The sequence below is a fragment of the Cyanistes caeruleus genome, chromosome 8 (genome assembly GCF_971803275.1).
Source record: "Cyanistes caeruleus chromosome 8, bCyaCae1.hap1.1, whole genome shotgun sequence".
Lineage (NCBI taxonomy): Eukaryota > Metazoa > Chordata > Aves > Passeriformes > Paridae > Cyanistes > Cyanistes caeruleus.
The window spans coordinates 26,542,043-26,555,426 of NC_141708.1; the positions used below are offsets into that span (position 1 = coordinate 26,542,043).

At 42.6% G+C, this 13,384-nt stretch overlaps 1 protein-coding gene and 1 long non-coding RNA gene across 8 annotated transcripts in view; one reads left to right on the forward strand and one right to left on the reverse strand.

The window, feature by feature from the left end:
* Nucleotides 1–274: 274 nt before the first annotated feature.
* Nucleotides 275–13,384, reverse strand: part of LRIT1 (leucine rich repeat, Ig-like and transmembrane domains 1) — a 108,542-nt gene continuing 95,432 nt past the window's right edge. For 3 of the 7 annotated variants that reach the window (XM_086899867.1, XM_086899868.1, XM_023930305.2), the window contains 4 exons: nt 12,716–13,121; nt 9,609–10,075; nt 5,982–6,287; nt 275–3,676 (listed from right to left, as the gene is read on the reverse strand). In XM_086899867.1, coding sequence (XP_086755993.1) covers nt 2,691–3,676; nt 5,982–6,287; nt 9,609–10,075; nt 12,716–12,837 — 1,881 coding nt within the window. In that variant the 5' untranslated portion in view covers nt 12,838–13,121 and the 3' untranslated portion in view covers nt 275–2,690. Of the gene's footprint in view, nt 3,677–5,981; nt 6,288–9,608; nt 10,076–11,096; nt 11,190–12,097; nt 12,192–12,715; nt 13,122–13,384 lie in introns of those variants that run through there. The other 4 variants (XM_086899869.1, XM_086899870.1, XM_086899872.1 and 1 more) reach the window with 3 other exon arrangements.
* LOC147651942 (uncharacterized) lies at nt 349–7,031 on the forward strand. Its single transcript, XR_015289842.1, has 2 exons — nt 349–3,611; nt 4,301–7,031. It is a non-coding gene; the product is annotated as an uncharacterized LOC147651942 (long non-coding RNA).

The window sequence follows — 13,384 nt, forward strand, 5'->3', positions numbered from 1 at the left end:
CTGATAACACTGAAAATCTGACCCAGAGTCTTGAAGTCACATCTGCTTCCTTAATGGTTCGAAATTTCACTCATCATTTGGCAGGTACAGGGTTTCTCCTCTGACCAATGCCAAACAAGACAGAGCTTGTGCAAGTTTGTACCTGTTGCTTATTGTGTGTGAACCACCAGTGCATAGAGAAAGGCTTGTCTTGAACAGCAGCAGCTGAGATGATAAACTGCAGTGCCTCAGCTATGAGACAGTGAGAGTGGGCACAGGAATGAGAAAAGTCATATTTATTCTGTTTGGGATCACTATTTATTCAAAGTACAAAAAATATCCAATAGAATCTGTAAAATTGAACACATCCACAGTGAATGTCCCAGGATGATCCCTGGATGGAGCAGAAGCAAAGAGTGCCAGTGCTGGCCCAGCTGGTGCCTTCTCCTCAGCCAGTTCACAGACTGAGGCTCACAGCAGGTGAGAGCTGCTCCTCACCAGGGCTGGGTGCAGCAAATGGCCCAGCTCACACCTCTGGTTAGCTGAGAAGTGAATACGTCTGCTTCCCTGTCAGCTCCTGCAGACCTGACTTACAGGAAAGTCCTTGGGCAGTAGGTGCACTCTGTTCAGCACAGGAAAACTCTGGGACAGCTTTGGTTCTTCAGGAGCTTACCCATCCAGGGCCATGGTAAGCTGAGTTCTGCACAGCCCAGTGCTCCTGCTGCATATGTGGGCAGGACCTAAGCTTATATACAGCAATCCTTGCAACTCAGCACAAAAACTGCTACTGGAAAGACAGTTTTTTCCTGACTCTTAATAATCAGGCTGAACTTTAATTTAATTAATAATCAAATGAACTTTAAGGATTAGATCTATTACATACCATGTTTTATCAGTTAATTTGTTGCATTAAAATATGTAATTTTACAAAACTTTACTTGTAAACCTAAAAATCTACACAGTCCAGTGACAGCAGTAGCATGAATTATTTTATACAGGGATTGACAAATTCTCCCAATACAAGAGAATTTCCTTGTCATTAATGCAAGGAATACAGGGAGTCCCATCAGAAACTCTTGTGATGTACCCTGTTGCTGGTATTTATGTTGAGATCAAATGACTTGCTTTTTCCATCAGGCCAAGTAATCTGACATAAGTGAAACCCTTCTGTACAAGGGGAACTTGAAAAATCCATACAGTGCTCCATTCCAACCAGTGAATTTTGTTAAGCCACACTGTACATACATGTCCAGAATGTGACTGGAAGTCCTTCCAATAAATTTACAAACACATTTCAGAACATTTCAGCAGGCTTTATCCATTAGCATTTCAACTCGGCTGGATCTTTCCCATTCAACATTTGGCAGAACATATATCATTTTCTTCATGAATAATATTTATTACAAAGAGAAAAATGTTACATACAGTGTTACTGCCTGAGGGACTTGAGTGGAAAATAACACATCTGGGAATTACTTTGTGATCAGCACTCGGATTCAAATTCCAGTGAAGCTGCAGAACTTAAATGACTGATCAGTTCACCCTGACTATGAAAGTACATTTAGATTAATATTAAACAGGTATTTTTCAGGGTCCTTGAATCTGTAAAATGTTTGAAACCCAAAAGACTGCACTGAGCCTCAGCCACCACTGAGACCATAGTCAGGAATGGCTGATGTGTGTGTTGTCAGTGGTCTGACACCACATCACTTTCTCCTGCTCTGCACAGAGCAACCACGACCAAGTCACAAGTGCCTGGCTGATCATGTGGGCCTTCACCATCAGTTTTTCCAGGAGCACAGGCAGCAGTGACAGTGCTGGTTTGAGAGATTTTTGCAAAATTTTCTAATGTAAGTTTTCCAGTATGATTACAAAGCATTACACCACCACACACAATGTGCAAAGTAGCCTATTGTATGATTTTTATCTAGCACAGCTGGTATAAAACATACTCTACTAATTACAATACAGATACAAAATGCCAGCTAGGACTGATACTGAAAGACCTTTGCTGTTGTTCCATATCTTTAGAACAGAGTTTAGGGCCGAAATGCAATCAGCAAATGCTCTCTGTTACGCATTCTTAGGAATGGGTTTTGTCTCTTAATTTCTATCTCCTTTGCACATTTCTCTGAATTCAGAGCATGGAGTTGTGATTATGTTGAACATATTGGAAAGGGTTGCTGTACATCTGTATTGAGTGATCTATTAAGCACCAAGCTGCATGTTTCATGCAAACGTGGGGGATGTCAAAGGTGAGACTCTAAATCTTCACCTTCATAAGTATTTTTATTAAAATTACTAAACACTCCTCTGGCTTATGAACCAAAACAACATTAAAAGAGCTGAGAACAAAATACATAGCATATTGCAGAGCAGGTCCAAAACAACACCAAGCAGAACACACTCAGAAATGTTGCTTAATGTCTTCACACTTAGTGTGCACACTTCATTTGACAGGAGAAAAAAAAAGTGGTCCAGGAGAACGAGGCCATTCTCACAGAAGCTTTTGACTGGGTATAAAGCAGCCAACCCCAAGTGATGTGAGTAACATGTCCTGCAAAGCTTGTGCACAGTCTGCCCTCTTGCATACTCTTCCAGAACATGTGAGAGACAGAAGTGTGGCCAGGCTGGCCTGCAGTGCTGGAGCAGAGTCCCAGATAAAGCCACACGCTTCCCACTGCGCGAGCTGACAGTCAGCCCAGGTGCTGTCAGCAGAAGTACTCGTTAGGCTGTCCCTCTATCTTTGGTATGGCTTCCGAGTCCACGCTGGAGCGGGCAGACAGCAGCCTGTTGGACTCGTCAGGGGTGTGCCTAGTCAGGTATTCTCCTTCCACGCCTTTGGCCTTGGCCCCGGGAGACAGACTTTCGAAGGTGACATACGATTCCTGGACGTCCTTGGGTTTTCGCACAAAGCATTTTTTGCAGCGCCGTTTCAGTGCTCCGCAGCAGACCACCAGCGTCAGAGGAACAGCAATGACACAGGCCACACTGATGACAACCACATTGATGAGCTTCTGCGTCCCTCCTGCGCTGACAACTTCATCTGTGGAAAATATGATGCACTGCTCCTTCCTGGGGATCAGCCCTTTCACACAGACACACACGATGTACTTGGTCTTTGGCAGCAGCCCATAGAGAGTGACCTTGGTCTTCCCTGGCTCCACATTGATCCGCCGCATGTCCCTCTCCCCAAAGACAGCATAAAGGACACTGAACACTGTGGTGTTCTTTGCCATGGGCGCCTTCCAGGCCAGGGTGATGCTCTGGTCTGTGTCCCCTATGACCCTGACAGACCTCACCATCCTCTCTGGCTCCTGCTGGCCCGTGGTGGGGCTCACCAGCAGGTTCTGGGGGTTGCCGTCTTGTGCTGCGTCCGGGAGGAGGAGGCTGTCTCCGGTGCCCGCCCCAGCCCCCAGGGTGGGCACAGTGGAGGTGGTGATAACATACCTTGCCACCAGTTTGTCATTGTAGGCAGCTGCCTCCATCCCGCTCGCCTTCCCATTCCACGTGCCTTTGGCACTAGAGTTTGGGTCGTCCGTGCTTTCGGAGTCCGTGATGATGAGCGAGATGAACGCCTCTGTTGCCCCCAGGAAATTCTTTGCTTTACAGATGTACTCCCCAGAGTCAAGGTAAGAGACTACTGGCAGGCCCAGGATAGACCAGCTCATCCCATCACTGGAAATCTCTTGATGAACTGCAGGGAAGGAAAAATGTTAAATAAACAGGCAGTAATAAATGGAATTAATTCCATGTTTGTAAAATATTAACTCTGTCATCAAATACCTGCTCAGTAAAGTATATGATAAGGAATCATCATTTCTGCTTGCTACCAAGAACATTACAAAATCTCAGTAAATCTAAGAAAAGAGCTGTAATTAGATTGTCAGGATTTAAACTACTTCAAAATGAATATACATGGAAATTTTGATGCTATTTCCTCCAAACTGATGATGTAACAGGAAAGGTTCTTCCATTAAAGATAAAAGCTTGAAAATTCTTATGTAGGTGCAATACTTAAAAGAGTGGAAGGAGCAGACAGCAACGGATCTATTCGGCCATTAGATGCAGACCATGGAGGCAAAGAAAATACAAAGAAAATACAAACAGTGGAGAATTTATTGTAATAAACTCACACTGGCTAGCCTAGAGTGTGTGAAAAATAGTTGAAAGATAATATCCGTTCTAGTGCTTAATTATTGCAGGTGTTTATCCTTACACAGGTGTAATCACCACCAAATTATATGTACATAGATGAGTGTTGATTTGCTCAGATGATTTATTTTCAGGCTAAAACTAGATTTTTTTGCCTTTTTCTCAGTGCAGAAAAAAAAAATAGTTGGAATCTTGTGGAAGGGTAAGGCACCCTCTTGATTATTTAACCAGCCTACTTAGGATGGACATGTGCTGTCTCAGCCCTTTCCTGCTGAAAGGTAAACCAGGGAAGTGTCTGAAAGGCAAAGGTAAGAGGATGCAAACTTCTCCCAAGCCCTCTTGGGGTCAGAATCCAGCCTTGGCAAGCGGGGCCCCTTGCAATGGCAGCAAAATACAAGGTAACAGAAGTTACTTTTTCAGTTTAACTATTTGCTGAATGAGTATATTAAAATACATAAAGCTATGGATCTACCTATGGCAATTTCAATACAGACTGCGGATTGTTTCTCACTCCTTTCTGCTCAGAACACCAGCATTTCAAATAGCCACATTATAGCATTGGCACAGAAGCTGCCATTGCTGAGAAATAACCTATCTTTCCAGACACCTTTTTATTGAAAGGTGCTAGCATCTGATTTAATGGGGCACAAAATACATCATTCTCAGTTGTAGCTCAAAGTAAACTCAACATAGGCTTTCAGGAAATCATCCCGTTTTATTTTTTTGTGGTGGCTCTTTTTCAAGTGTAGGAGGGATGATTGCAGTGTGATGGGTACACATTATCATTATGAGGAGCAGCTCTGCTACATTCTGCACATCCTGCACAACAGAGCAATGACTTGTGCACATCCCAGAAAATGATACTTGCTACAAATGGTTCTACTGCTGTGAAAGAAAATTGCTTTCTTCCCTGTTCTATGCACCAAGGAGCCCTATAACCCTTTGAGGATCAGGCCCAACACTTAGCAATTTATCTGCTGAGTTTAGATCCTCTTTGAAAATCAGGGCAGGACTATACAGGAGTATTCAGGGAAAATTTGAGACAAGAAGGTTCAGGTTCTGACTGAAAACTTATAGGACAAAAAGCTAAAGATAACTGTCTTCAGCAGAGCAAAGGTTTCTTCCCTAAATTCCCCACAAATTAAAGGACCAGTGTTGCAATTACAGCTCCAGACTTTCTTGTGAATGGAAATTAAATCATGATCAGTCACAGAACCAGTGTCTGTCTGAAGGCTTCCCCTAGGAGAGGGGTGAGCACAGAAGAGGTGCTCAGACCAGGTTTCTTCCAGAGGCCTTTTTCTCCAGGAGAGCTTGTCAATCTGTCAGAGGAAATGATTCCTTGGAGACATTCCCACTGAAGTGTTGTATCCTTCAGAGTTAAGTGGCTTTTTTGTCTTTTAATATATCAGTAATGCTATATGTTTGCAACCTTTTCTTTCTTCTACAACTGATCTAAATCCCAGTTGAATTCACATCAGACATCTCTCTGCCAGAGATGTTTGCTAATGGATTAGCAATAGAATAGGTGAATAGAATAATAGAATAATTCAGGGGGAAGCCTTTTCAGTGACTGAATAACTAACTAACTGAAAACAGCTTATTGCTAGTTTCATTTCATTAGCTCTAACAGATTTGCATAAAATCCCTCGACTTGTCTCACCACCACAATTGCTATGAAACAAAGCAAAACCAGCTTCCTACACATAATAACACACATTTATCTGATAATATTTAGATCAAGATGTAAGTAATTTTATAGTCTATAGAAAATCACAGTGCAAGAGTGCACCTGGTACAGGTCTGCCTCACTTATTCCACGTGTGCAGAGAAGTTTAAACCAAACCCACCTGTGCCATTCAGCTGAGCCCCATCAGCTCTCCTCCAGCTGAGCTCGGGGATGGGCACGCCCGTGGTGCCACAGCGCAGCAGCACCGTGCTGCCCAGGATAGTCTTCACCTTGGCTACAGATGTGTGCACCACGGGGCTCTGACACTTCCTCAGCTCCACCTGGCTGAAGAAGACTCCTGCAAGGCTCCGGGGGGTGAAGCATTTCAGCCTGGGCTCAATGAAGGCTATGTTAGGAGACTGGAAATTTAGGAAATGGACCATTTCATACAGACTGCAGTCACACACCCAAGGATTGTCTTGCAAGCCTGTCAAAAAGAAATCACGGCACTAAGTCACTCCAACAGCGCCTTTTGTTTCTATTTTTCAGCAGGAGAAAATATGATAGGCTCCCAATCTGCTCTACAAGAACTGTCTGTGCAGGAGTCTGTGGGGTGGGGGATGTGTCCCCCCCACTGTTGTGTCCCCCCTCAGCTGTTGGCTGAGCCTGATGGATCCCACAGTTGCCAGAATGGAATAAATACGTCTTGCTGAAGTATCTCCACATCTGGATCTGAATTCATATTCTTTAAATTCAAAGCAGGATTATTCATATCATGGAAACATTGTGATTCATGCACATAAAGAAGCAAAACAAGAATTTATTATAACCACATTTCATTCCAGGGTGAAAAAAAACTACTAATGGGAGGAGGACTGCAGATTCTTTTGGCATGAGGAGACTGAGGTCTCAGACATACCAGAAAATTCTTCTCACTGGACATTCTTAAAATATTAGCCAGATTGTCATACCACTTTTCACACCTGCAATAGCTGTAGCTGATCCTACTTGCCTGTCATAGTTCTCTTCCAGCCCTGTTATTCTATGTTACTGTGATTATTTTGGTAATCAGTTGCTTTTCCTGAAATGCTAATTTATACTGAATGAGATGAAAGAACTGTTTTAAGGATTAAATTGAAGGGTATGCCTGTTATGGTATATAAAAAAAACATAGATAGACCATAACTGTATAAAGGCTAAACACACAGAAGGAGATACGTTATAAAACACACTCTTGTTTCAGACTCTTGGAATGTTTCTCTTCTTCTTTATTCTGCTCTCCCAGTTTGCACCTGTTGAATTCCAATGCTGAAAAAATGATACATTATTAAAAATAGACCTGTGAAGATAGTTCTGAAAAAGCAAATTTGGAACTAGAGCAATGCGCATCCATGAAGAGAAGCTACTGTATTCTGATTAAATCTGTGCCATTCTACTTACAAATGTTCACATCCAGCTGTTCTGTGGACAGGTTGTGGTCTCTAATGATTTTAGCTAGCAGAATTGTCACTTGGGATATTAATGCCATCTAACCCCAGGCATGCATTTGAAGCCTAGCCAGGATCATGGCTCCTAGGCCTCCTGCCTGCCACAGGAGTGAGCTCTGCTCCCTCCAAGGGGGCTGTGCCTCCTCTTTTCCATGCCCAGCCCAAGGATATGCCTGGGGGCTGGCACCTGCCTGAAAGGGAAGAGTACTGATATTCCCTCAAACTGTTTTAAAGATGCTGCTGAAAAAATTCTTCTGAGTGCATTCCATATTTTCTTCCCTGGGCTTAGAAGAGGATCTGGAAGTGATGGATTTTGGCAGGAAGTCAATTCTTGTAAATTAATATGTTAAAGGAGACTAAGTAAATAATGAATATTCAGCTTGGCTTTGTTGTTCTAAGGCATTTTTACTAGCAGTTTCTAGTTCATGCACTAGATAACAATTGATCCCAGATTCCCTGGCAGGTGCCCCAGCTGGAGCTGAAGCAGCAGCAATCATGAATCTCAGGGAGGCCTTTGCTGCCCTGCACATCACAGTTCCATGGGCTCACGTGGGCTGTCCTCACAGGGAAAAGTTTGCACCCTTGGAACAGACTATTAGCCAGCAACTTAACAGAGGAGTTACTTCTTCTTGAAGGAGTCTGCAAGCGGTGGCTCTGGAGTCACAGTGATGCACTGTGGGCAAGGACCAGATTGGGCTGACTCTTTTTATTATTCATGATTTTTTTATGCCTCCATGAGAAACAGTCATGAGCAGAGTAAAACAGAAACATGCAGCTGTGTTTTCCCAGCCTGCTCCAGTGAGAGACATGAATTTTATCTACCTGGTTCCTATGGGTGTCCACAGGATAGGACCTAGAAGCTGGAGTGTCTGCCCATTACTGCATTAATTTTAGCATTATACTCATATGGTTACATGAATTTTTTAGGACCCTGGCACAAGCAACCTGTGCACAGCTGGATACTACTCAATTTGGCCACATGCATCAAGGCATGGTCTGTTCTTGATAATACACCCTCCTAATCTATATTGAATGGAATAACATTTTTACATGTTAATTGACTCTAAAAATAAAAAGGGAGAACTACGATCTAGGGAGTCTTGCTAAGAATGAAATGGGCAACCCCAAACTCCAAGTTTTAGCTTAAAGATCTTGTTACTGCATCTGGCAAAACAGGATAATGGAACACCTGCTCCTCTCCTGATGCTAGTGAAACCTTCAGCAACATCTGCTAAGGACACTAAAAGCTTTGTAGGTGTAGGTTGTACTTTTTTAAGTCTTGTATATCTTTTCACTCCAATCCAGTTTTAAAAACCTCACCTTCCTAAGTTTATCAAGGGAACAAAGAGAAGCAGGTACTTGCCAGAGTGAGAGGAAACTTGCAGTGCCTCTGCTGAGATTATCAGCAAGTGCCTGAACTCATACCCCTGCCTGCAGAACCCGTACATGCAGATGCCCCCAGCTCGATGACCAAACACAGTCCGTGGGGCTTGGTGTGCATACAGCAAGTGAAGACAGCAGATGGCAACAGCTCTGAGCCATCATCAGCCTGCTGTGGATTTGAACAGTGAACAATGGCTAAAAGATCATGTAATAATCCCATGAGCTAGGAAATGTGCTCAAAACCTCACCTGAGCACCCTGCAACTGAGAGTCAGCTGTGAGATACCCTGACACAAAAATGGACAATTGCCTCAAAGCCATACCTTTGAGGAGCCTAGAGCTGCCACCAAAGAGGGTATTCTTGGAGCTTCATAGCTGCCCTTCAGGGCAGCACTATCTTGGTGTGTTTGGGTTTAATTCTGTGTGAACAGATAAACAAGGCTCTGGGAAGAGACAAATTGGCAGCTCTGACCCAGATTTTATGCTCAGTCATGGCATTATTCCTCTTTAATTTAGGCATAATAAATTACCCATCCTTTTATTTAGTTCTGCTTAAAATGGGTCAATTCCAAACGCAGTGCTATTAGAAAAGAGCACACAATGACGAAGTACTGTGAACATATTTGTATTTCTATCCATGGCAGTGGCAATAACTAAAAAATCCTTGAGCAAGAGTCACCAATTTTGTGCTACAAAGATCCAAGCAAGTGATCAAATTTATTTTTTGATCTAATCCAAGTAATCATAGACGGGTGTGATGAGCCTGAGGTGAGTTTGTTAATATGCAGATGAGTTTACACACATTATTTGGGGTATTAAATTGTATACATATAGTAGCAGTATACTTGCTATGGTAACCACAGTGGGTGAAAGTGCTGCAAGAAGATGAGGAACTCTTGACATTTTTGCCCCCTGCAAAATGGCAAGCACTTCTCTTACCTAGGATGATCTTGGAGTTATCATTGGGGAAGTAGGGAACAGCCTGGAGGTTGGCCCAGGTGGCAATGAGAGCCTGAGGAAGAGTCATCAGCTTATTGCTAGACAGATCCAGGTATGTGATATTCTTGACATAACGAGCAGCATCTGGAGGGATTGAAGTGAGTTCGTTGTTGTGTAAATCCAGAAGCCTCAGCTGCGGCATGCCAGCCAGGCTTTCCCAGGGGAATGATATTAAGTTGTTTCCATCCAGCCTCAGCTCCTGCAGACGACGAAGACCCTTGAAGGTGATCCCACTGAGGCTGGCCAGGGAGTTGTAGGGCATCCAGAGGTACTCCAGGTTGTGGAGCAGGTGGAAAGCCTCTCCCGGCACCCTGCGGATGGCTGTCTTTTCTATCCGAAGCTTGGTTGTATCGATAGGGATGTTCACAGGAGGGAGAGTCATCTCTGGGTCATTACACAGCACTGTCCTGGTGGGGAAAAACAGGGACAAGAAAAGATGTGACTTTCTTTTATTTTGAAAATATTTGAAACCTTATTTTAATGCAAGATTTTGGTCTGCCTTTCTTTTTTCACAAGAGTTCTTCTTGTCATTTCTTTCTTGCTGCTGATCTCTGCATCATCACCAAAAATACATCAACTTGCAGTAATTCATATGTGCCTTCTGACTGCAGAGACCACAGTGTTTTAATGCAAGATTTTGGTCTGCCTTTCTTTTTTCACAAGAGTTCTTCTTGTCATTTCTTTCTTGCTGTTGATCTCTGCATCATCACCAAAAATACATCAACTTGCAGTAATTCATATGTGCCTTCTGACTGCAGAGACCACAGTGTTGTGCCTCTCCTGGAGTGGTGTGAGTCTCAATCTGGCCCATTTATTGTTCCTGTTGGGTTTTGCTATAATTTTTTTTTTTAGAGTATTTATGATAGACAGCAGTGACAACATTCATGCACAGCAGAAGAGTCTTGTGCAAGCTAAAACAAAAGGATCCATAAATTGAACTATAAAAGCCCTACAAAACGAAGCCTTATTGACATGTGGGAGGGCAAGAAGTTCTATAGATTAAATATGACACAGGAACTCTGGTTTGAGAAATGAGAATGAGAAAGCCATCTAACAGCTCCTTGGAAAAGCTCTGGAGTAAGTTCTGCTTTACTATGGAGGGTGTGTAAAGATGATAGCAGTCACTACACCACAGGTACATATACTCGTGAGAGTGAAAGCACAGAAAATTAACCCTTTGGAAAATGCTATACTGAAAGAAAGGCAGATTTATGTGTTTTAAACATTCCTCCCCCATTTCTAATCTCTAAAGGTGAAAGCATGAAAAGCTTGGGCTGCATTTTTGCAGCCTTCGTACAAAAAATTGTGACTTGGGATTGTAGAGAGCCATGAGAAATGAAAAGAGACAAAACAGGTCTCTCAAACTGAATTTTAATTTGCCTATCAGCAAGTAGGAGAGGGCCAGTTCCTAACAAAATACCAAGCTACCTGCAAAAGGTAGTAGGTCAGATGGGCGTGCTCCATTCCACTTGCCGAAATGAAATGTGATCAGGCAAGTAATGTTCTCCTATCACACTGCCTCTATAAACAGAATATTACAAAGCTGTCAAAACCAGACTGGTTTTGGCTGAAAGCAATTATTTCTCTACTATCAATAAAAAAACATATAACATTTCTGAACCGCTCAGGCAGACCTCACAGATTTAAATGCTGTTTGAGCCTATAGTTAAATTGTTAATTTATAATCAAAACACAGTACATTACTCTCACCCAACACTTTTATTGTGGCATTAAATCCTGCCCACCCCCTACTGAAAGTTGAGATTTTGAGGAAGATAAGAATCTTATCACAAAGGAAAAATCCAGAAACCCACTTACAATAAAACATTTTTCTTTGTGTAGTCATGTCACAAAATGTTTACTCACAAAGACCATGGCAATAAAGCAGAATGGTTCTCACAGTGTCCCTAAATTATGTCATTGAGTACTAAACATCTAATCTATGGGATAATCTCCTTCTATTGGGAAATATGAATCATAATGCAGAAAAAATGTGGCATTATGCTCCTTAAGGGACTAATGGATATTTGCTTTATTATGTGTCTTACTAAAATGCACAACAGCTTTTTCCAGTCACTGAGAGGAAATTCCTCTGGGAACTGTGGCATTTATGGAGCAATAATTGGCTCTCACACTGTTGCACCCCCTTTTAACAATTGCAGGCTACTCGTGTCTCTACCATGCTGCTTCTTACTGGGAAAGTTTCTAGTATTAAATCTATAGTACCATAAAAGAGATAAGAAAGTAGAGCTATTTCATGGGGTTCCAAAATATCTCATTTCAGTAATGAAAAAATATTTCAGTCTAGAAAAAGTTTATTACAAAAGATTTTGCAAATCCTGTATCTGTCACAAAACCTCCTCTGCTGTGAACCACACCTTATGAAAATATGGCCTCTATTTTCTTTAAGTCAGATACTTTGTGCTTACCCTTCAGAAGGACTCTTTTGTAACAGTCCTCCAGAGAAATGTATGTACAATGGCTTTGCATTCAAAGATGGATGTCCTTCTGGTCTTGTCTTCTTTTTTAACAGAAAGTTTCCAGTCTGAGAATGAACTTCTTTTATTTATTTTCTTTTTTTGTTACTATCTGTTTTTTTGGTTCATTCTTGTCCAAAGTCCATTGCTATGCCTAAAATCTCCAGCTGAAGGATTTTTTAAGTAAATTGCTGAGTTTACTACCGCAACATGAATCAAATCTGGTCACAGTTTAGCAACAAACCACCAGAGAAGAATAAAGCCTTTTAGAACCAAAATTTTCAACATAAAGGTAAAAAAAAATAAAATATTGTTTAAGTTTCATTCCCTTTTTGCCATTACACTAGCAATAATTATGTCGCTTCTGTTCTCACAGAGGAGATGCCCAAACGCTTTCTCTGAAATCAGCTTACTGTGTTTTCAGAAGCTAATCCTCCGCAAATATAGCTAGAGCACGGAGCAACTGGAAAAATAATGGCCACAAAGTCCAGACACGATATTTTCTCCCGCGAGCATCCTTCCGGAGGAGCAGGAGCATCCCCCCGGCCCCCCGCGCCTCGCCCCGCGTACCTGGCCTTGGTGCCCTCGCTGAGGCTGTGGAAGGCACAGCTGCACTGCGAGGGGCAGGAGCCGCCTGCCCAGGGCAGCCCCAGCAGCGCCCAGCAGCACAGCACGGTCACCGCCAGCCACATGGCCACCTGGGCATGGAGCACACCTGGCTCTAGGCAGCGTGGAGGGCTTCGCCTATTGTTTTATCCATCGGCCGGTCACATCTTGTTAACTCCCTTTTGTTTTCAGCCGCGCTGTGATCTTCCAGCCCGCGCTGAGTCCATCAGATAAAAAAGGATAGGCAGGGATTAAGGATGGGGACTTGGGTTATTTTCATGAAGGTGCTTATTGCTTCCTGGAACCGTACTAACAGCGTTTCTTCCTTCAGCAGCTCCTTCAAAACACCCTCCTCTGGCAGTCTGGGGCTCTCATGCAAGAAAAAAACAAATATATATTTTTGTGGGACCTACATCACAGGCAAGATAACTGTTATCTGACCTTGAGTTAGCAATAATTTACTTCCTCGCAGAGGTGCTGGGAAGATTTAAAACAGTTGTTTCTGCTAATGAAATGTAAGCTTTCTATCTAAGAACACTAATATATATATATATAGTGATGCTATTAAAAGGCTTTATTTTCTTTCAAAGGCTCCTAGTTTGATAAAGAAATTATTGAACTGTTGGCAACAAG